At 32.8% G+C, this 24684-nt stretch overlaps 1 protein-coding gene across 2 annotated transcripts; it reads left to right on the forward strand.

Moving 5' to 3' along the window:
• Window positions 1–3556: 3556 nt before the first annotated feature.
• LOC134721230 (bestrophin-4-like) lies at window positions 3557–23525 on the forward strand. 2 transcript variants are annotated; one of them, XM_063584043.1, is made up of 13 exons: window positions 3557–3645; window positions 4481–4743; window positions 7160–7294; window positions 10263–10429; window positions 11886–12040; window positions 12907–12984; window positions 13728–13880; window positions 14666–14746; window positions 17325–17476; window positions 18928–19059; window positions 19638–20264; window positions 21540–21755; window positions 22597–23525. In XM_063584043.1, the coding sequence occupies exons 2-13, from the start codon at window positions 4565–4567 to the stop codon at window positions 22676–22678; spliced, it is 2157 nt and encodes a 718-aa protein (XP_063440113.1). In that variant the 5' UTR covers window positions 3557–3645; window positions 4481–4564; the 3' UTR covers window positions 22679–23525. The 2 variants fall into 2 exon arrangements, with proteins under 2 accessions (XP_063440113.1, XP_063440114.1); XM_063584044.1 differs by lacking the exons at window positions 3557–3645; window positions 4481–4743 and having other exon boundaries at window positions 10304–10429.
• Window positions 23526–24684: the final 1159 nt, after the last annotated feature.

Here is a 24684-nt window from a genome sequence, read left to right on the forward strand (position 1 = left end):
GACGCAGGAAGCCCAGTGCAAGCTGTATCCTTCTGTAGATACTATTTTGAGTAAATGTCTGTAACAAATGCTACACACTGGAGGGTCATTCAGTTTACTACGTCGGTTGAAAACATATGTACTATTAATTCTGTCTCGAAAAAAATTTGTTACAAGTGTATTCAATTGATCATGATTTAACCTTTTCAAAAGAATTCTGAAGAGTTTTGCGTTCATGAATTGTCTAAATAGTCTATAATTCCTATGTAGCACCTTTATTAACCCTTCTGTGACCGAAAACCGTAAAAATACCTGAAGAAATATACGAGGTCAAACATATATTTAGTCTCGCTCCGCTCGACACTATTCCAGCATACATATCATCTTAGTTTAGCTACGCCCCTGCTACGTGTTCTGAGAACTCCGTGTTCAGCTCCAATCATCGTATTTCTGTTTTTCTGTGAACCGGAAGGATGTGTCCACAAATCAATTTGGCATATAATTTTCAAATATCGCACCATAATAAGCACTAGAACACACCCGCGAAATCGCGGGCATATACAGGGAACTTGTGAACTGTTGTAGGATGATTTTTTGTAAAAGATATTATGTATGGAGAATCTCCCTTTTTCCAAAGTCCGATATTTGTTTCCTTTCTTTTAAATTCAATTATATTCGTGTTTCTGGCCTACGACCACAATTCTTCTCCTTTGCAACAATGCTTCTTTTGGTAAAAGTCAAATCAAATTAAAAATTTGCACCGTTTCAAACATGAAATAAATGTAACTGCTTATATATATATACCCTAATTAGTCTAAAAAAAATATGCGTCTATGACAATCCATCAGTACTTTTTTTTGGAGAGCCTTATTAACATGCCAATGGTAGGATTTGAATCATGTATAAATGACTAATACCGACTAAGGCTAATTTGAGGGGTTGTCGATCGGTGGGGTCCTGATCCCGAAATCCCGGACTTAAAACCATGAAATCACGAGATGCAGAATTTAAAGAAATTAATATACCGAAATCGAAAAATATATTCCCGGATCTCGTAATGATCAATCCCCAAATCCCGAGCTTAAAAACACCCGATCCCGACGACCCGATAAAGGTCCTCCCTCCCTCTAATCTCTACATTACTTTTATTTTTGCCAAATCACTATTTTAACTTTTAACAATAAATTGTTATGCCCCAATTATGGGCATTATGTTTTCTAGTCTGTGCATCCGTGCGTTCGTTTTCGTTTGTTCGGTCGTCCTTCCGTCTGTCCCACTTCAGGTAAAAGTTTTTGGTCGAGGTAGATTTAGATGAAGTTGAGCATGTTTTGTTTACTTTAATATATATGCAAGTGGCATGACCCCTTAAATAAAAAACATTTCAAAGAAAACAGTAAACAGAATCAGGGACTTTCTATACTAACATAGAAATTCCCTAACAGAATACAGAGAGTCTCCATATATTTAAGTAGTATAATCGTAGTTTACATGTAGATAAACGCCAAAAATATTTGTTCTCTCAAAGGAAGTATTTTTGCGATCTAAACACCATGATATGGAGAACGTACTTGTGTCACATGTTTTACTTTTTTTAATATAAATGCAACTGGTATGACCCCTTAAATAGTAAACATTTAAAGAAAAACAGTAGACAGAATACAGAGAGTCTCTATATATTAAAGTAGTATAATCGTTGTTTACATGTAGGTAAACGCGACAAATAATTGTCCTCTCTAAGGAGGTATAATAGTTGTGGTTCTTGCGATCTAAACACCATGATATGGAGAACGCACTTATTGGCTTATCTATTTTTCATTTTTGTTATCTATCATACGATTGGTTGTATGTGTGCATGTTTCAAACAGGAAGTCTTATCTATGACTAAAAGTCAGTCTGATGACGGAATCATATCCGGACTCCTTTTTTGTCGTTTTTCTCCCAAAATAACTCAATCTGAATAATCATAAGAATAGATGACAAATGCGACTATGCATGTTACCTATTGGACACAGAGGCATGATGATTGATTTATTGTGGAAGGAAGAGAAGCGACACCACAAATGAGGTCTTCTCGTTTAATAGTATAGATTTTCGCTGAGTTTAAAGTTAGTATGACTACAACTTCATGGTATACTGCCATCAACCAAACATTAACCTATATAAAACAAAATTTGTTAACCCCTCAGTGTTGAAACCTCGAAATCTTGGTCAAAAACTTGTTAGGTGCGTAACGCCACTTTCAACACTATTGTGACATTTTTCGCGGCCAGTGATATTTGTGGAGGATGACGGAGTGCCAAAAAGAGAACCATCTGCAGAAAAAACTGACAATCCTAGCCAATTAAGATTAGAGTCAAGTGAAAAGTTGAAAAAAAATACATTAAAAATTGAGATAAAAAAAATCCAGCTAACCAGTCCTAAGGAACCTCAGATTTTTGTCTAGCCACTGTAGCACTCGCTACTTGTGTGAATGGTACTTTCTTAATTATATCACATGCCATGCGTTGATTACCGGACGAAAACTGGCAGAACTGACAGTCAATTAACCAATGGTTATAATATCATATATTATATACAAATGTATCTATAATACTAAAATTACGAAGTCCAATTTTTCCGCCGTCATCACGTAAAAACGACGAATCAAAGAATTCAACTTTATATATCACTAATATAGTACAAAGGTGCATATTGAAAATTACACCACTCCAGGCCCTTTCGTTTTCCACGTAATTAATATTGCCAATAATAAAGAAGTTCCGGGTCGAGTCCGATACCGATACCAAAAGTATATTCACCTGTTACCTATTACCTAATCTGTACCATCAGCATCTGACAGGCTCACCACCAAACGGTGTATTCAGGGTTAATATGTTATATACACGGGTCATAATCACAGGGTTGACACTACTAGATTGTCAAAAAGCTACCTATTGTAGTATTTTAATCAGTAAGACTTTCTAAGATACAAGACTAAAAATGAGGAACAGTTTTCAATTTGTTAGTGGGCATACATGACGTAAAACAGCGAATCAAAGAATTCATCTTTATTTATAACTAATATAGGACAATGTTGTTGATTAAAAAATACTCCATTCCAGGACCTTTTGTTTTCCATATAATTAATATTACCAATACTTGACAAGTTCCAGTTTGACGGGTTCGAACAGAAAGATTTGAAAGCAGAGAAAAACTGTGTATCTTATAATCGGCATGACTTTATCAGATGACAATACTTATACTAAAATAAGGCTTGCGCATAGTTATATACATTAATTCAGTCACGGACCCGCGATATCACGGGTGTGTTCTAATATTATATAAATTTCAGAGCACATGATTTCCGGATAAGGCTAAAAGAGGAATGTAGCAAAATCTCTCATAGCCCGGTAAGACAAGGTTATGCTTTGTGAAGTCTTCTTTAAAAATAAATAATTAAAAAACTTTAAATAACATTTTAATTCATATTTTTTACATTATTTTTTTTTGTATGTTGATTTTTTAGAACTGGGTCTTACTAGTTTTAAGACGTAGGACAGGTAAAGGACGTGTTTTACAATCTTTTCCTGTCAAATGACAAATCAGCTAGCGTCATAGTTAATATTTTAACAGCTCCATTTGTCAACCTGTTGTTATTACTAGATCTATCAAAGGAAAATTTTACAGGTAAGTGTTTTAAATGATAGATTTAAAAGTCTTATTAAAATTCTAAGCATTTTTACTTTTTTGCAATTGTTTTGTTGAATCAAAGTTGTATAGTTTATGAAACGTAATACTACGCATGTGTTCTATACTACCCCTATGTCAACTTTAAGTTAACGCAAGTATGCATAGAAATTGGTAATCTGTCATAAACTAGTACGTGGCTACTACTTGAAAATATATCAGATAAAATCTTTCTACGAAAAAGAAAATAAACATTTTTAAAGTTTACAAATAGGAAGACTGTATTTTAGTTGCACAATTTTTACCATATAGTATTCATTTCCACGATCATGCTTTAGTCTATTCATAGGATTACCTAAAATTCAACTAAGTATTTTATTCTTCATTCCTATTGTACTTACGATTTTTAAGTTCCCTTTTCTCTCTATTGATGCGGACAACTGTTTCCAGAATATGTTTTCTTTCATTCTTTCATTTTTAAAATGAAAATTATTGAGTAAAAGGTTTCAGAGAGTACAGTATATTTTTTTCCTTATTGATTGAACAAATATCTGAGATAGAATTATGCCGTGTTTATTCTGGAGATATATAATCTAAATAAAAAAACACTGAAATAAAAATAGGACCAACACCTTATTTGGTATTTATCATCCAATCTAATTGATCGATTCCGTAATGCTGCAAATGATTTGTTTCTTCGTACAAAAAGATTCTCATAATTAAGTAGACATAATTATAAGGGAAACGAATTTTCGAGTAGTAACTACGAAGTAAATGGAATTATTTAATATGCTTTCACAATACTGTCGTCTAACATTTGAATTTTACTTTTTAGAGAATTTAGCAGACATTGCAAAGTTACAAGAAGCATCATATCTTTATAACAGGAATACACGGATTTAAACAAAATTGTGTTACCATGACAATAATTTATCAATATAAAGTAGCAACTACTGGACTAGGAACATTTACAAAACTGTTAGCAAGATGGAGGGGTAGTGTGTATAAGTTACTATATAAAGAAATGCTAATATATTCCGCTCTTTATACCGTTATCGCTTTAATTTATCGGTTGGTACTAAATGATGACCAGAGAACGTAAGTACTTTAAACCTAATGAATTTAAATATGATTTTAAATGAGAATAATAATTTTGAGAAGATTAATACCAACAGAAACATCGGAAATATTGATAAATTAATGAGCAAATTATACTAAACCAAAAGCAACACAAACCCCTTAAACATAACTATGAGGACGAACTCGAGTACTCCGGGAGGGTAAGCAATTCCTGCTCCATTCGTAGCATCTCATTGTTTCTCATGGCAAGTATCAATAAGATGATACTTTAGGGATTTTAAAAAACAGTCGAGAAAAATCGGACGGATAATGTAATACCGTGACATTTAATTTCCAGAACGACCATGTTGTCAATGTGCATATGTATGTCAATATATGCAGTAGACTTTTTGGTGATACAAATATAACTGTTTATAGATTTTACATATGGGGAACTCCGACTTCTCTTGTCAAATAAATTGTCGCCCATAGACGGAATATTCCGCTCTATTAGAAAGGTATTCATTTTTCACCCTACCCCACCCCGTATAAATTGATCCAGATACAAGGTACAGGTTGAGTCTACACATAATAAGTAAAACCCCGCCACATCATTGTGTAACCATTATTAAAATGATAACTCTTAATGGGTTGTCACTGGGTTTTTATTTTAATATCTGGTTTACAGTAGGATCTTTGGTTCTCTATATTGACACTGTAGATCTTTGTCGCTATTTGGAATTCTTGAAATTTGACCTAATATTTTTGGACATCATATACCTATTACCTTAGCACTATGGATGTGTTCTGTTATTGAAGATTACTAATGCTTTATATTCAGATTCTTAGACCAATTGGCATAAAGAGCATGTAATTTATCAAGGCACGGTTTGTCAGCGGGAAAAAAATTCAAGACCCCACTTCACTAGGATTATTTATTAACTATAATCAGTTTTCCTATTGTCAAGTTCACACTCTTGACAAGCAACAGTACCATTTGCAATCAGATTAAGACTTCTATCCATATCGACTGATATAGCATCTAAACGTTGGGAAACTTCGTCTCGCTGGGGTGAAATCCAAGAGTTCCAAGTCCCGAAGTTGAAATTACAACTTCGTAAATTTTACGGACGCCATCAAGATTTGCTATAGAACATTTCGAAATATCCGTCTCACAGGTGATAGTGGATGTGCATGTTCTTAATGTCGTAACTAAAATTACTTCCTCTTTTCCAATGTGACCTACCGAATTAGACTCATTACCGGGTTTAAACTCGTAATATACTAAATCTTGTTACAAATCTTATGATGTCTTCGTTCAATGTGTCAATCTGACATTATTACTTGTTTTCTATGTTATTGTCGTTGACCCAAAAAGCTTAGAATTCGTACAACTACCTTAAACTTTGCAATCGTTGTCTATTTTATAGCTTATAAGTGAAATGTTTAAACACGTGTATGCTACTTTAATATTTTACCTAAAATATCTTTTTAACATTATATTTATTAAGTCAGTTATATTTATAAGTATAAAAAAAACATACTGTCGGTTTTATTAATAACTTGTCAAACTTACTGACCTAGTATATGCTTCATTTTTTGACATCTTCTATTAACATACGTAAACACAGTAGATTTGTACTGTTAAAGTGAAAGTCTTATGCAAGTATATGGCGTATATGAGTGAAATATTTCAAATATGTCAAGTTGTTCATATACGTTATCTGGATGGAGCTAAAATAATAAGAATATATATCTTAAATTTTAGAAAAATCTTTTGAGCATAAAATGGAAATACAGATGCTGTAGATATGTATTAGGGGGCAAAAACATAGTTCACGAAACAAACAAATAGCACCGACAAAAAAAAAAGACCGAGGATCATGAACCATTTTAAATATGTGTGTCCTTGGGGACATTGCACAATATACATATATGGTTAATTATTGGTTGATTTCCGTCCAGTGGCAAATATTTTGTTCCTTTTTAAAGATGAGAACAAATTAACAATGCATATAACCATTAGCTAGTGGTATGAAGCCTGTCCGGCATATATGGTTGGGAAATTTTGGCTGCCACTTGAAAAAAGGGTAATTTGACAAGGGACAGAAATTTTGCTTTGCAAGAGGCCAGATACGCGGATCTCTAATAGATATTTTGAAAGAGTTCTTACAGTGCAGAGAGCCTGACGCTATCATTATACGAGGCACTCGATTTAACGTCACAATTCTAGTCGAACGTGGCAGCGTACTTTTACATCCTATACAGTGAAACAGCTTTCTACTTTGGTGATGGTTTTACTGCCTCTCGAAAGAAGACCAAAGTGATAATATTTTTATTCCGCAGTTAAAATCCTGATTACGACATTACTTTTTTTGTTTTGTTAAACATTATAATGTTATATAATGAACAGAAATATATAGTAACTAAAATGTTTCCTTTTCTTTTCTGTCAGATTATTTGAAAAGGTTGTGATATCATGTAATCAGTATACTTCCTATATTCCTCTGTCATTTGTTCTCGGATTTTATGTTTCCATGGTAGTTTCAAGATGGTGGAGACAATTCCAGAATTTTCCTTGGCCAGACAGGTAATTCTATAACATAAGTTGTTTTTACTGCTTTCATAAAAAAAAGAATATTTCGCATATTTAAGTGATACATATGTAAATACAATTTGATGACATAATACTTTAAACAAAATTATATCCGGGATGGTTGAGCATCACTATACTTGTTTAAGGAGATGTGGTTTGATTGTTAATGATAAAGATATCCTTAAACCCTAAAGGACAAAACAAAATTAGTCAGCTATATATTTAAAAGTTTCCAGCATTAAAAAATGTGAAGCATTTCAAAGGAAAAACTTCGGCCTCGCACTTGTTCAGAAACAATTTCTTCCAATACTTAATTTAAAAAGAAGTTAAGGTATGATTGCCAATGAGACAACACTCAGTAACAGACCAAATGACACAAAAATAAACTATATGTCGTCGTACAACCTTCAACAAGGAACAAACCCCATACCGCATAGTCGGCTGTTATAGGCCCCGAAATGAAAAAATGTAGAACAATTCAAACGAGAAAACTAACGGCATAATTAACGTACAAAAAATGAACAAAAAAAACAAATATGTAACACATCAACAAACGACAACCACTGAATTACAGGCTCCTGACTTGGGACAAACACATACATGTTGTTTAATCATGTTATCGGGACACACATCCATCCCTAACCTAGGACAGAGGTGTGACAGTACAACATAAGAACAAACCATAAAAATCAGTTGGACTGTCAACCAGAATACCTCCAAGGAATTAAGTATAAAGACATCATAATCAGTCAGTGAAATTCCAAAACTAGAGTATTGATAGGATGTATGGGTATTAGTGTTGATAACAGATTCATGAATATGGTAAATAAACTGACTTGAAATCAAATGTTATGAGAAATTAAAGTTGTATTGTTTTCTCCTTGACAACACCAATGTCTGCCTAAAACTGTATATAGAGGTTGTATGGATTACCATTGACACCAAATGCGCCTCTTTATAACAAATGTTCCTGAATTTAGTTTTGAATGAAATGCTATATATATCCACAATTTCCAATAATTTTGCTCTTTGTTTGGTCCAATCTTACGATGTTTATATATTCAAACTCGTTCAATAAGGCTTTGTCTGTACCAATGGTAAACTAGTCGGGGATATCGTTTCCACCAATTACTTAAAAACCAGAGTTTATTAATTCATAGTTAGATTAATAGTTTCGAAGTTTTGATGTACCTGAAGAAACCTTCTTGCAGACATTTTAATTCATATTTCAATATGTATAGTTTATGACTAAACTCAGAGAGACTCGTCGAAATCGCATTTGATTGATAAATTCAACAACGCTCATTGGGGTAAATTTCAGCACTTTATTAAAAATATTCTTGATTATTTAACCCAATGAACTTACTTTAAATAAATCAAATTAAAACGGTAATAACTGTCCTTTTCTAGATTTAGATATTTCGGTTTTAAACGGGAAACTCCACAAACAAAATTAACGACAAAAGGGACATTTTTTCGTTCAAATTGTTTATTTTCCATTTTTAGATGGTGATGTTCCTTTGGCACCATCTTATGGTGTTTATATTTCACATCTCGTTCACTATGCCCGTTTCTGTTGTGACGTTTTCGATTTTAACGAACGTAATCTATGTATTACTGGTAGATTATTAAACCAGGGATATCGTTACCATAAATTACTCAAACCTTTTACTAAATTTGTCCATACATTTAAAGATTTGGTTTTCAAGTTTGATTGTACCTGTAGAAACCTCATTTTCCCGGAAATATTATTAAACGTGCCCGGAAATTTAGAGATGATCCTTGTAAACTTATCGTTCCTTTAAAAAAAAAACTTATTCTGAAAGGTTAACAATTCGACACTGTAATAAGATCATTGAAAATTGTTTTCATTGGTATAAATATTGATTTTGTTATCAGTAAATTAAAAGCAAACTAAATATTACTAGTATGTTATATACATGTACATAAACACATTCATGGACCTACAATATGTCGAACGCTGTATCTTGGCATTGTACAAAGTCATGTTTTTCTCTGACCGTTTAGGACGTCCTTACACTAAATCCATTGTATGTTGGAAGTGTACGGATTGAAAATTTGGTCTTAGATGCATATTTTTTTATCAGTTGGTAGTGGCTTTGAACTAGCTGTCAGCTAACTGCGAGTACTCTCAGATCTGTCCATAGTGTCTTTTTGATGTTGGGATGTAGAAGTACCCGGCCACGTCCACTTGTATTTTTTTTCAACTGAGTTTTCTCGTTCGGTCTTATTTTGTACTGTTATACCACTGTCTCAGGTTAGCGAGAGAGTTGGGACCCCGCCACATTGTGTATGTATGTGCCTGTAAATAAACTCATCATAGATACCCCGACTAAATTTAGTATACATCAGACGCGCGTTTTTTTTCTACAAAAGACTTATCAGTGACGCTCGAATCCAAAAAAGTTAAAAAGGCCAAATAAAGTACGAAGTTGAAGAGCAAATTCCTAAAAGTTTTGCCATATATAGCTAACTTAAGGTAATCTATGCCCGAGGTAGAAAAGCCTAAGTATTTCAAAAAAATCAAAAAATTGTAAACAGTAAATTCAGTGGTTGTCGTTTGTTTATGAGTTACATATTTGTTTTTCGTTTATTTTTTTCTTAAAATAAGTAAGACTGTTATTTTTCACGTTTAAATTGTTTAACATTGTCATTTCGGGGCCTTTTATAGCTGACTGCGGTATGGGCTTTGCTCATTGTTAAAGTCCGTACGGTGACTCAAGTTGTTAATTTCTGTGTCATTTTGGTCTCTTGTGGAGAGTTGTCTCATTGACAATCGTACCTCATCTTCTTTTTTTATATATATATAACTCATTACTACGAGAGAGAAAATTCAGAAAACCGCTTTGCTTAATTCTCGTCTAATTTGATATTTTAAGACTCATTACTAGTGATTAGTGGTCAAGAATTATGTGTAACAGCTTTTGAAAAACAATTATAGGACCGTATTCATGTTGTGTTGTTATCTTCCCGGACAAACAGACAGGAAGCGGGTACTCAGAAGAACTGTTGCAAGATATCTGATGTTTGGAATTATACTAATAGCTCGTTCAATAAGTGTAGCTGTCATGAAAAGATTTCCTACGCTGGACCACATAGTAGAAGCAGGTAACAAACAAGTTCTTATTATAAAAAGAAAAAGTTTCTGTGCTCCACCTAGGAACATTATGTATTGCGGTGTGTGCGTCCGTTAGTCCGTCTGTCCCGGTTCAAGTATAGAATTTTGGTCAAGGTAGTTTTTGAATAAGTTGAATTCCAATCAACCTAAAACTTAGTACACATGTTCCCTACGATATGATCTTTCTAATTTTAATGCCCAATTATAGTTTTGACCCAAAAAAAACACCGGTCCACTGAACATAGAAACATGATAATTTTATTGTACTATTAACATAACCTTGTTTAATTTATTTAATTTTATAAAAGACAAACGAATACTTTTCAAACTTTACATAGTAATTAAGATTGATTGACTGTCGATTGTTTAACCGTCAAGTGGCAAATAATTTGTTGCAGGAGTTCTCGAACGTAAGATGAGCTTAGCTATTAGCACCTGGCCTCTATCGACGTGACGTGCTTGCGTATTTATACATCCCACACAATCAAACTAAAGTCTAAAATGGCTGTTTTTTACGAATGGGTGAAGTTCGTGCATGGTGAAATAAACTTAGCATATTTTATTATTCCAATCGTGCACGTGTTGGTGTATTGATAAGTGCAGTACAATAATATCATTCATAACTGAATGAATCAGTTTGTTAATGAATAAAACATAGTTTTGTACATTCTTGTAACTAACGAGTATGTATATTATTTCTGGTCATCTCTACGAGGTGAAAGAGAGATAACTCCTACTCACCATTAGCACTGGGTAATTGAAAATGCTTAAAACATGTTCAGATCCTTTATAGCAGGTTCCAATAAAGACAACAGTAGTATACCGCTGTTCGAAACTCATAAATCGATTGAGAATAAAACAAATCCGGGTTACAAACAAAAAATGAGGGAAACGCATCAAATATATTTGATTCAATTAAATGGCACATACTATACCAAATTGATACGCTATCAGACTCCGATCAGTTTGCATTTTTCTTATACTATTATATCAATTTCCTAGTGAAGATTTTAGCAGAATCATTTGCGAATACTTGTTTCGACTTGAGGATGTATGAACTATTTTTTCCTGGAAAAAAAGCAAAGAACAATCAAATACTAGTAGATTCATCAGTCAAATATAGTTGTGTAGACAAATTTATTCTACGATATGAAAATAAACTGACAATGCTATTGGTATAAAAGAAAAAGGCAAACAGAAAATCAATAGTATACAAAACACAACCTAGAAAACCAGACACAAAGTAACACAAACCCTCTTGATTATATAAAAAAAAGAAAGAAGATAATATAAAGGTTGATATAAATAAGCAACAAACAATAAGTACTATAAAGAACAATGGAACACATTTATGTACCGAAAATAGAAAAAGACTTAAATTGCTCCAAAATGGTTGGTCTGTATCCTTTATACGTCAGCAATCTGTATTTTTGTTTACTTCTTTAGGATTCATTACAAAAGAGGAAGCAATGATGTATGAAAACATTGATTGCAGATACAACAAGTTTTGGGTTCCCTTCATGTGGATCAATAGTGTTCTTGTAACCGCAAGAAAAGAAGGTCTTATACAAACTGAATGGGGACTCAGAATGATAATAGAGGTATGTTATATAATGATAGTCTTTACCACTTAAATAAAACACTTAATAGTATAACAGGTACATAGTACTGTGTCAGAACTATAAATAAAACAATGATGTGGGTAAATAAACTCATCATAGATACCAGGACTAAATTTAATATATACGCCAGACGCGCGTTTCGTCTAAAAAAGACTCACCGCGCAGTGACGCTCGAATCCAAAAAAGTTTAAAATGCCAAAAAAAGTACGAAGTTGAAGAGGATTGATGACCAAAATTCCTAAAAGTTTTGCAAAATACCGCTAGTTTAAGTAATCTATGGCTGAGGTAGTAAAGTCAGTAAGTTGGATTATGATTTATGCAGCACATGGTAAATGCAATGAAAAAATAGAGTTTCGTTAGCTGGTGAGGTAAACAAACAGGGACGCCTAAATACATTGATATCAACACAAAATAAGCAACATATTTTGCCATGAAGCTTTCGTTTTAGACTACTTAGGGATAAATGATCGTGAATAAATACCGGTCATTTACATTCAAATTCGGAGAATATAATTATACAAATGTGTGGGAATAAAACATGCTGTAAAGATGCACAAGGGCCCTCGCAACAACTCTTGATTCGGGCAAAAAATATAAACCCATAGTACAAAGGGCGTTGGTTTGGCTGTATGAATACGAAGCCATGTCCAGTCTATGTTAGGACTTTAATTTCATTGTCTCGTGCAACGTTGCCCGTGGTGTAGTGGTTAGTGCATCGGACTACTAACACAATGGTTCCTGGTTCGATTCCTTGTTTCCCAATCCACTATAAATAAATATGTTTAAACTAATGAGAGATTACCATTGTAATCCCAGATGTTTTTATGGCAAACTTTCTGTTTCAGCCTCTTGCAGACATTAGAGATACTTGTTCGAAGTGTTTTGTATACGACTGGATAACAATACCTTTGGTATACACCCAGGTGACTATATTACTCAGTTAGCGTTAGTCCGACATTTAAATCCTTCATTATTCATGTTCATAAGGGTTGTCTCTTGTTTTACATTTTGAAATTAATTATACATGCATGGCATCTTACATTGCCTCAGACTAATACTTATATTGTCTTGAAAACAATGAAAACAAATATAACTAAACTTGCGTCCGTAGTGCTTTTCTGGATTTACCTTCATCTGGAACCCTCCTATTCTATTGTTGTAAAGCATTTTAAAAATGTGGAATTCCTATGTTTGTAAACCGAGGCCCAAACAGTAAGTGTTAAATACAAATGAAATATTATGAACCAATTAAATTCCAAGTGTGGATAGAGTTAAAGTGTGAGAAAAATGTAAGTATTTGGGATAACGTAAAACGAGATAGCATCTTATCGACAAAATTACATCAGGAGAACAACAAAAGTCCTCGACAATGGAAAGGTTTCTGTACAAGCCCTACATTGTCCCACGTTCTAAAATGTTCATACACAAAACAAAAACTACCTTCAATACTTCAATCTCCTAAAAAAAAATTGTAAAAAAACAAGGAAAAATGTACAGAAAATTAACGTATCACTTAAATAACGGTATTATAGATAACAAAACACACAAGTGTTGTACATGCAACACCGCATGCAATTCTTAAACGTGTCGTGTTCCTCTTTTCTTGTGGAATTAATTCTACGATTGTATTATGTAAAGGAATTAGTTTATCATTACTATATTATAGGTTGTAACGTTAGCCGTGTACACATTTTTTGCAACAACATTGATAAGTCAACAGTTCCTTGATCCTTCGAAGAACTACAAAGGATATGGAATGGATTTTTATATTCCTATATTCACATTGCTGCAATTTTTCTTCTATATGGGGTGGCTAAAGGTAAGTTGTTGATACAGACTGTTATTATATAAGTTTTATCGTAAATAAAAAAAAATTGACATTTGAATTTCTTGTTTTCATTGTAAATTAATAAAATATTTGAAAGACGGTCCAAAAATTCGTAATTTGCCAGGAGACAGACTCAATGTTACCATAGTCTCATTACTTATGTACAAGTAATGAAGAAAATTAGACTGATTTTTGTGTTTGTCTTTTATTAGGTGTAAAAACTTTTGTATTAAGCACACAAATAAAAAGCATTTAACTATTTTAACCTTGTTATGCTAAAACCAGGAAATTCAAAATTTGGCATTCCTATATAAAACCAATGAGCTTTGATGTGACAGCCAATGATACTAATACCCAAATGAAGTCCAAAACACACGAATGAAAACAAATAAATGTCACCATACGGACTTATAGAACCAAATCTGTAAGATGTCTGTGAAAAAGCATGATCTTGTGAAATGCCAAAATAGAAGACTACTGAAAATAGAATCCATTTTAGAACAGATAAAGACATAATTCGAATATCAAAGTACAGCGTAAGTTTATAACTTTTAAAAATAAGTTGGATATTTTTTTTCTCGAAAGATTAACGCTATATATGCTTTGTTATGAATTAATTATGGAGGTCATGCCTTTCATATGGACCTTTACCACTTACAAAATACGCGATTGTCTCTACCAATGAAAATAATGGAGTGATTTTTATTTCATGTAAAATTCACCACATAGGAGAATGAATATAGATTATTCGTAGATTATTATTTCTTTCTTTTGAGGTAGCAGAACAGTTAATTAATCCGTTTGGAGAAGATGACGATGACTTTGATATAAACTGGTTGATTGATAGACACGCTGCTGTATGTAATGCTACTTTCTATTTCTCGTTGTTTCCATGAGCTGTAGTTATTTTTGGCTCACAAATGTAGTTTCTGAATTTTACAGGCGTCAGTAGATTTTCAAGTTAAAGCATAAAAAAGACGGGTTGTTATTAAAGTGAGAGGGTTAGCGCTATAGAACCAGGTTTAATCCACCATTTTCTACATTTGAAAATGCCTGTACCAAGTCAGGAATATGACAGTTCTTGTCCATTCGTTTTTGATGCGTTTTGTTTTTTGATTTTGCCATGTGATTATGGACTTTCCAAATTGATTTTCCTCTGAGTTCAGTATTTTTGTGATTTTACTTTTTAGCATAGGAAAACTAAACAGTTGATATAATTATAAAATGGTGTTAATATTGATAATTTTATATCGGTTGATAATAAGCTTCTCTTATTGGATAAAAAGGGACCACATGACATTCATTATTCTTCAGTAATAAATTCCATCGGTCATTAACAGAACGAAACGGACTAGAAAACCGGTCGTTAACGGATTTTCCCATGATAATGACCGATGGGGCGTGGTTTCCTGCTGTTTTTGACCGTTGGTGCGTGGTGTGGTTGCCATCTGTTAATGACCACTTGGGCGTGGTTTCTCTGTTAATGACCTCTGTTTAGAGATATGTCCCTTCAAAAAACATTTTCCTGTTTTCAATATTTTATTTAAGTTGTTGAATTGTTTACCATATGTTTTGGTAAATTATAAAATTATAGAGGACTTGTTTTAGTATTCATTAACAATAGAAAAATATATAAAAACACAAGCAATTCTTTATTGGGCTAGATTAAATACTGAAAACATAAACCCGTTACTAAAAGAAAGTTATACATTAAGTAAACACCTTGATTCACAAGGAGTTTATACTTGGTTCACTTTTATAAAAGACTCAACACAAGAAATAAATATTGATACACAAAAAGTAATGTCCTGTCAAAACATGGAACAAGTTAACAAATTAAAGACTTGGATTAAGAATACTACAAGTAAATTTTATACAGAACTACTGGAAAATAAAATAAATAGTTTGAACGAAAATAACAAACTTTTTCTTTACAAAAATATTAAAGTCAAACAAGACCAAGAATTTTATCTTAAATATCAAAATTTTGAAACTAGACGTTTATTTACAAAAATCAGAATTAGTGACCATAATTTGCTCATTGAAAAGGGCAGATATCTAAAAATACCTCGAGACAATAGAACATGTCCAACTTGTAAAACCTTAGAAGATGAAAATCACTTTCTCCTCCACTGTCAAATTAATAACGTTTTACGTATAAAACTTTTTAATGACATGGCAATAGATAATCCTATGTTTCCAAATCTATCTGATACACAAAAACTAGTAATTCTACTAAATCCTTCTAATATAAACCAAGTGAAAAAAACCAGGTTCCTTTATAAAACAGTCTTTAGAGCTGAGGACAGGGGACTCTTAGTTAGTTTTACTTGTATATATATAGATATGTGTGTGTTCAACTCAGTTATTTTATTGTTGTTGTTACTTTTGTTTATGTCACAAGTATAATGTTACTTATATGACAAATAAAGATTATTATATTAACAGAAAGAGTGCACTAAAATGAATGGCATAATATTGCTACGACTGGTTTTAACTCTTTGCCATAGAAATCGTACAACTACTCGAGTTTGCTTTGGACATTTTGAATTTATGAGAATTTTCTGAAACATGGTTCCTCAATGAAATAAACATAATAGTTTTTGAATAACTGGTCATCGGCTCAGTCATTATCACTATCTTAGTCAATACCACTGTCCAACGATAATGACCAGTTATTCAAGAACTATTATATCATTATTTCCGAAGGTCTTTTATATTAAATAGGAAATGTTTAAGGTTCAAGGGATGGCGAAGGATTTCAAAGGCAGAAGTCGAAAAAAAATCTTGACAACGCCATGGCTATAAAAAAGGACCAAAATCAAACAATACTACACAAAACAAAACATAGAAAACTACAGACGGTCATCACGAACCACACAAAGATGATGATGCTCTTATTGACTTTAACTTCAGGGATTAATTTCAGGTATACTAGTAGATGAATCCCAAAATTGGCTTTGATGTAAAAGTTGAAAATTGCTTGACTTCTCTGACCCGGCAGTAAAACCAATGCACTAGAAGGCTGGCCGTTTTTGTTGTGAGCGATACATAAATACTGAATTTTCTCCGGGCAGAATTGTTTCATTAAATGTGTGCAAATGCCTATTGTGTAAAATTAAATACACTCTGGAAGAGCTCTTACTGTTGACCTATTGCCGGTCGAAGTTTCGGTTCATATCCATCATGTTCTATTGTGTTATAGTACGTATGTCATCACGGTCAAACTAATTTAGAGAACCTTCCTATTAAGTTTATTGTGTTTTCTTCCGGAATGTACGTTATATATGAGCTATCAGATATTAAGCAAACAACAATCATGTGATCACTTCAGTATTTAATAGTTGCAACGATTTACATTGGGAGTTCGACAATTGATTATTTTTTTTCTTTTTCTTTTCCATTTAACATGAAAACCTGTAAATTTATTTCCAGGTTGTTATGGCTTTAGTGGACCAAATGTGTGACCAATGTCCTCCTCTGGTTAAAGACTTACATTTTGAAAACATGTTTACTGAAGTACCGTATACAGAGGCGTCAATTGGGTCTAAAAGGCCAATGTATCTTGGTTCAACCTACAACCTGGCGTAAGACAACGTCTGTTTTGATTTGATTTTTTAGCTATTTTTCATACGAGATTCTTATAATAGTATTCGATTTGTTTTCTTGAAAAAATAAGTTATTATGAAGTTTTCAATTGCTTACACCCTAAATTAAGATTATCATCTATACCAGAATATTGAACAACATATTGCTGGAAAAAGTTTCTTACTGAAAATGAGTTATATATATAAACAATACACTTTGAAAAAAGTATTGTAACACATCCATAGAAAACAATGTAAACTTATATGATATTAGAATGTGTATAATTTGGGTTTTACCAAACATTTTTAATCCATTATGTCTTAAATTTGCTATTAACTTACTTTTCATCCAATATTAATGTCCGCTACATGGATAGGACTTAACAGCTGCACGTAAATAGTTTTTCGCGTTTTTCTTAACTATTTTCTTCGGTAAAGCAGACAAGACAAAACAAACTTGAATAGCGTTTTCAGTACATCTCTAATGATGTGTTTGTAGATGTTTTTTGTGTTCTGTTAAGTTGTTCCTTTTCAAATTGTTACACGATGATGACTGCTGTACCCATGATTTGACTATTTTATTTTTTATGTCTGTTCAGTTCACGCATCATTGTAAATATAACGGAATTCGGTGAGACTGTCATAAAAGTGAGAGGTGTAGCGCTTTAAAACCAGGTTTAATCCACCAATTTCTACATTTGCAAATGCCTGTACAAAGTCAGGAATATGAAAGTTCTTGTCCATTCGTTTTTGATGTGTTTTGTCATTTGATTTTAACTACAAACGGATTAAAAGTATTTGGTTAAACACAAATCATACACATTCTACATTGTTCACAATGGTGTTGCAATACTTTTTCCAGGTGTATATATATTTTAACTTACTTTTACGCAATATTTTCTAATTAGTAACATAATCCATTACATGATATATTCAAGAATTACGGGTCGAGCAGACTGGAATAGTTTTTTTTCCAAATAATTAATCCTAGGAATAGATTACTTAGACTACTGGTTTGGTTTTATAAATATTTTGATTTGAGCGTCACTGATGAGTCGTATGTAGACGAAATGCGCGTCTGGCGTTCTAAATTATAATCCTGGTACCTTTGATACCTATTACCTTCAACTTTAAATTTGTGATTTATTTGCTATTTTAACTTTTTGAATCTGGTGTACAAATTTTAATCCTGGTATTAATGATGAGCGTTTAAACTATGGGCCTATATCTATTTATGAATGTTCTGTCTCTAAAGCCCCTTTTTAAAACTAAAGTTTAGATATTTTAATAGATACATCCTCGTACTTTGATGCACACAAGTCATATTTTGCATGTACAGTTTTTTCATCTTCACTACATCAATTTCGTGAATACGTAAATTTCTGCAATAGAAAAATATTTACTTATTGCTTTGTTTGCCCTGTTTTATATTTGTTATTTTATTTATGTAGGTCACCGTCTACTCGCGGATCAAGAATAGTGTTGGGTGATGTTATGGACCAAGACTCTAATAGACACATGTCTTTTGGAAGTAATGCTGCTGGATCATTACTTAGCATTGTTACCGGTAGATCATCGTATTCGTAAGTAAGACTTGGGGGTTTGCTCATTGATGAAGGCAGTATTCAGCTGACCCCTTAACAAAATGTGTACTAGTTCAATGAAAATGGACGTCACATTTAACTCAGCAACATAAAAATGAAACAAATTTTAAAAAAACTATACAAGACTAACAAAGGACAGAGGCTCCAGACTTGGGACGGACGCAAAAAATGCGGCGAGGTTAAACATGTTTTGTAAGGTCTCAATCCTCCCCTATACCTCTAGCCAATGAAGAATAAACAAAGACAAGACAAGAAGCACAATAAATAAACTCATCATAGATACCAGGACTAAATTTAGTATATACGCAAGACGCGGGTTTGTTTACAAAAGACTCATCAGTGACGCTCGAATTCAAAAATGTCAAAAAGGCCAAATAAAGTACAAAGTTAAAAAGTCTGCTTAAAAGACTATCAAAATTTAATTGTTAATGTGTTGCCTGCTGAACATACAGTTTGAAATGTTATTTTTTGGGACGAAATTATCTTCTAAAAAAAGAGGACTGAATTTAGTTGATTTAAGTGAATATTTTATTGCCTTTTTTGTTTTGTTTTTGTAGACGACCACGTTTTTGTTCTACAAATTCTCACGATCATTTGTACAATATGCCACTAGAAAAACAATACATGGATTACCAGCCAATACCAAATGGTATCAACCCTGAGACAATGAGTTATATGGATGAAGATACGGATTTTAAAAAGCCGTCAAGCTTGAAAGCTCCCAGAATGACCAAACGAAAGTCATGGTCATCTGATTCTAGTCTTACGAAACGAACTTTGGCCAGAGTTGCAATCACGGGGAGAGATAGATCTAATACAGATTCCAGAAAGTCAAGGAAAAGAAAAGTCAGTTTTCCTTTACATTTAATTAAATTCTTCAGTAGAACAGACTCCAGAAAATCTTCTAATGATTCAAATTCTACTGTTAAGTCTGTAGGGAAATCGTCAGTTAAAACGAGAAGCTTTGAGGAAGGACTTGAAAAAGACTTTGATTATGCACAGGAATACGTCCCACTAAGACGTGCACATGTTGACCCAAATGATGATGAAAATTCAAATGAAATAGTGAAAAGTAAAAGTAAAGCTAGAAGGAGAAAAACAAGCTGTCCTCCGAATCTTTTCGAACATGTTTCCGATATCAAGCGGAAACTTTCCTCGCCAGGTACCCATGACAGAACATCCAGGTAAAATATAGCATTCTTAAAAATACAAAGGATATACATACATAGTTAAACGCAGTGCTTTCAAATGCAAGTTTAAAAAAAAGTAAAATCTCAAAAATACTGAACTTAGAGGAAAAAAATGTGCATTTTCATTTAAAATAGTTTAATAGAAATAAATTTGTCGCCGTTTTGATTTGATGAACCTAAAACGTTATGGAAAATCAACAATTTAAAAAAAAAAAAAGAAAAAAAAGAACAGAATAATTTAAACCTAATTTATGAATGTTTTTATTTAATTTCCTAGCGAGCAACACCAATTAGGATGTCCATTTTGTTTTACTGCATTATTTAAAATTCTTCTGACGTTGCAATTTCAATTGTCACGCCATATGACAGAACGTATGTTAGTAGTGAAATCGTAAGGATGTTCTCGACATATTTAAAGGAACATTGACTGTCAAACACAAACTCTTGTTTACCGATTTTACTCGATGAATCACGTGCATCCAATGTTTTATTAGCATTAGAACATGGTTTTGTTTGTCAAAGCTAAAGAAGACCGTCATTACTAAAATCGGTGGTCTTGAATTTGATAGTTTATGCCTTTTTTCCTAAATTTGTCTGTTTGTAACCATTTTATACTAATCATGCAGTTCGTATTCGAGTGCAGCATAGTTGAATAAAATTTAGCTCGGAGTGCATAAATATATCAAGAAATATGACGGAAAGTATGTTAGTAGTGAAATCGTAAGGATGTTCTCGACATATTTAAAGGAACATTGACTGTCAAACACAAACTCTTATTTACCGATTTTACTCGATGCCAAGTATTTCTTTAATTGAAACAAAGATAAATTCTGAACATTTTTTTGAAAACTGCAAATTTAACAAAAACTCATAGGGGAAAATCAATGGTGGTATTGCACCCATAAGAACGAGTATTTTTTTGGATTGAATGGGCCAATCAAATTATTTACCTTTGTTTCACTTTCAATGTTGCCATTTCTTTCCTTTTAATAACTGAACACGCATAATTCATGCACACTTTTTTTTTAAATTGAAGGTCACCTGCATAATAATTCAATGAGGTCGAATTATTTACTTACAAATTCTGTAATATGATTTCCACTGGGACAAATATAACAGTATTTTTACTTGCAAAATAAACGATATTGAAAGTTTTTTCGAACATGAACAGATATTATGACGTTGTTTCGAATGGAACTTTTATAAGGATCAATTATTTTGACAAAATTGTTCGATTATATTTAAGTTGGAAAGTCGTTAATGTTGCAGATTTACTATTGAGAAGATATCAGATGGATCAGATATTGATGCTCGTTCTATGCAGAGAAGAAATGCACAGAAGATAGAGAATTTTATTTCTGATCATGCAGTTTCACGGGCACCTTTGCTGTCGACAGTGGAAGAAGGGGGAACAATAACAAGCATTTCACAGTTGGAGGACACTGTGATTAGACCCTCACCTACAATACAAGAGGAAGAGGAACCGTAAGTTTTTCTACTCATGATCGAACTGCCCAAATAGTTCAAGCATGTAAAATAAAAAAGAAATGTGGCTTGAATACACCAGCCTTAAGAAAAAAATTGGAATATATTATTATATTTAAAATATTCTGAAAAAAATATGTTCAAATTTCTCGCTAGAAAGGAGCATTGCATCATTTCATATGTCGGGGTTACGCTGAAATGTAATAAATAGAAATTTGGATGGTAATCTATTAAAAAAAAAACCATGATCGTTTGTTTTGATATTTATACCAGTGGGACCACTGTCATATCATTTTTTTTTGTATTAATAATACATATCACTGTTACTTTGCTTTCTGCTTTTTAGACAAACGCGTTCTTTACATTGTATTGACTCTTTTATAACTATTTCGATATGAGCGTCACTGATGAGTCTTATGTAGACGAAACGCGCGTCTGGCGTACTAAATTATAATCCTGGTACCTTTGATAACTATTTACACCACTGGGTCGATGCCTCTGCTGGTGGACGTTTCGTCCCCGAGGGTATCACCAGCCCAGTAGTCAGCACTTCGGTGTTGACATGTATATCAATTATGTGGTCATTTTTATAAATTTCCTGTTTACAAAACTTTGAATTTTTCGAAAAACTAAGGATTTCTTATCCCAGGCATAGATTACCTTAGCCGTATTTGGCACAACTTTTTGGAATTTTGGATCCTCAATGCTCTTCAACTTTGTATTTGTTTGGTTATAACTATTTCGATATGAGCGTCACTGATGAGTCTTATGTAGACGAAACGCGCGTCTGGCGTACTTAATTATAATCCTGGTACCTTTGATAACTAATTATATTTTGTAGATTTGAGTTTGGAGATGTTCCAACAGTGCTCTTACTCCCTGTTATTCAAGTCAACGGCCAGGCTGCTGATATTATACAATAATATTGTTAGAATGTGAACATGTTTCAGTGTTTCACATGAAAGGTGATTTTACCCGACAGTATTACTTTATCCATTTGAGCTGACCACGCAGAAAGTGGCAGCTCGTAGCTAAAGGATTGTCTATTGAAAAAATGTTAATTTCATCAGATTTTGTCTGACCGTTTTGCCGACATTATTTTCTTGGCAATTTTTCACCCAAAACTCTTTGAGAAAACAACTTCATATTTGAACATCGACTTTTGAATATCAAATAGTTCGAACGATTCGGGGGTAGAGTTAAGGCTGTCAGACACCATGTACATATCTGTTATCACTTATGTCATGCAGTATAAAAATATAATATCATTTCGATACCAACAAAAAGAACACATTAAATACATGTTGAATTAAAATAAGATTAATCTGAGAAATTAAGGTACATATCTATACGCATCGTGCGTTTATAGAACTATTTTTTTTTAATATATGATAATTATAAATTTATGTATTATCAGGTACCACTATAAAATAAATAAAAAATATAATAAAATCTATCTTATTTTGAATAATCAGTAATTTAGGCCGGGCAAAACAACTGCTTCACAGTCGATGACGGTTTTGTTACAACTATCGTCGTTATCACAATCCCGTCCTCCTTTTCCCTAAATGTTACCTTCATATTTTTAAAACAGAAATCAGTTACACAAAGAGTACAAAATGATTAGATTCAATGACATGTTTGGATCTTCAAGGAATAAAATGCCATGAAAACATAAGAAAACGGTAGTCATATAGTTCAAACGTCTTAAAACTTCGAAAAAAATCGATAAAATCCTATTTCCGACGTTACAAATGTGCTTAATTTACATGTTCCTTAAATTACAAAAAAAACACATTTGCAGTGAAACTTTGGAAGAATTACATGAACTTTATTATTCAGTTCGATTAACATCTGGAACAGAAATGGTTGCGTACTTCAATGACAATTTGGAGTCTTCTTCTATGTGAAAAAGGCGAAATTGTCGTTATGTTTTAGGAGTACCCTGGAATAGATATACTATATAGATGTTGATCGAACTGAATTGAAATCGTTTGTCATCTAGTCTCAGTAAAAAAAAATCATATGTTATCTACTTAGACTAGATAACATATGAATTTTACTGTATGATAAAAGTATTAAATGTAAATTCCATACTTTTCGAATAAACATCTTTCGAGTTCGATGCATTTCCGTCAAAAACTCTGGTTTTAATAAACATCACTCGTGCGTTTTGGGGCAACGTTACCTCCGTTCTAATGATGAGCGAGTGGTTGGAAAATTATATTACTATTTTGCACAATTTTTTCAGCAAACTAAATTCTCATAATTGACGATCGGCACTGCTGTCATTAGGCAATTGTGATTTAGTACTTACAAATCGAAAATTATTTCTAGTTTATCCTGCACAATAACGATCACTTAGACGCTTAATGAACGTTGATAGTGCAGGGATACAGGCGATTCCCTCTATCTGGTAAATGACGTCACAAAGGCGCGCATAATTGACGAGTTGGTGACGGATGAACTCGAAAGTGGTCTATTGGTACTTAGCGGGCTGATATGAAACGTTCATCACATGCCTCTCTTTTTATCACATGTCTTTCCGTAAATTTATTGCAAGGCATTCCGGTGATACTCGGCAAATTCCAGAAAATAAACGTCGATGCTACGTTTTCAGTGAAAATGATTAATTTACAAAGTAGTGTACAGATAACTATTTGGTTACTAGAAAGTATATTGTATAAAATAATTAGAAACAAAATAAATATCGAATAAATGCTTATTTTAGAATTTTCAAACATAATTTAGAAAGTTACTTTAAAAAAAGTTGACTCTTCCAAACAGTGTTCATTTCAAATAACAAATTGGCAGATATCATTTAGAGGTTACAAACCAGACTTGACCAAAGAGAAGAAAAAGTTAAAAACCTTAATTCCATGATTGTAACTATAGATGAGTATGAAAATTTACGAAAATATGGTACACG

Source organism: Mytilus trossulus, chromosome 6 (genome assembly GCF_036588685.1).
Source record: "Mytilus trossulus isolate FHL-02 chromosome 6, PNRI_Mtr1.1.1.hap1, whole genome shotgun sequence".
In the NCBI taxonomy this organism is placed as follows: domain Eukaryota; kingdom Metazoa; phylum Mollusca; class Bivalvia; order Mytilida; family Mytilidae; genus Mytilus; species Mytilus trossulus.

Excerpts from the sequence above, each read along its gene's own strand:
- LOC134721230 (XM_063584043.1), top strand. The coding sequence starts at position 4,565 with ATGACAATAATTTATCAATATAAAGTAGCAACTACTGGACTAGGAACA. Across the intron at positions 7,295-10,262 it reads AATTTTCCTTGGCCAGACAG|GACCGTATTCATGTTGTGTT; the intron begins GTAATTCTATAA and ends AAACAATTATAG. Across the intron at positions 12,041-12,906 it reads GACTCAGAATGATAATAGAG|CCTCTTGCAGACATTAGAGA; the intron begins GTATGTTATATA and ends TTTCTGTTTCAG.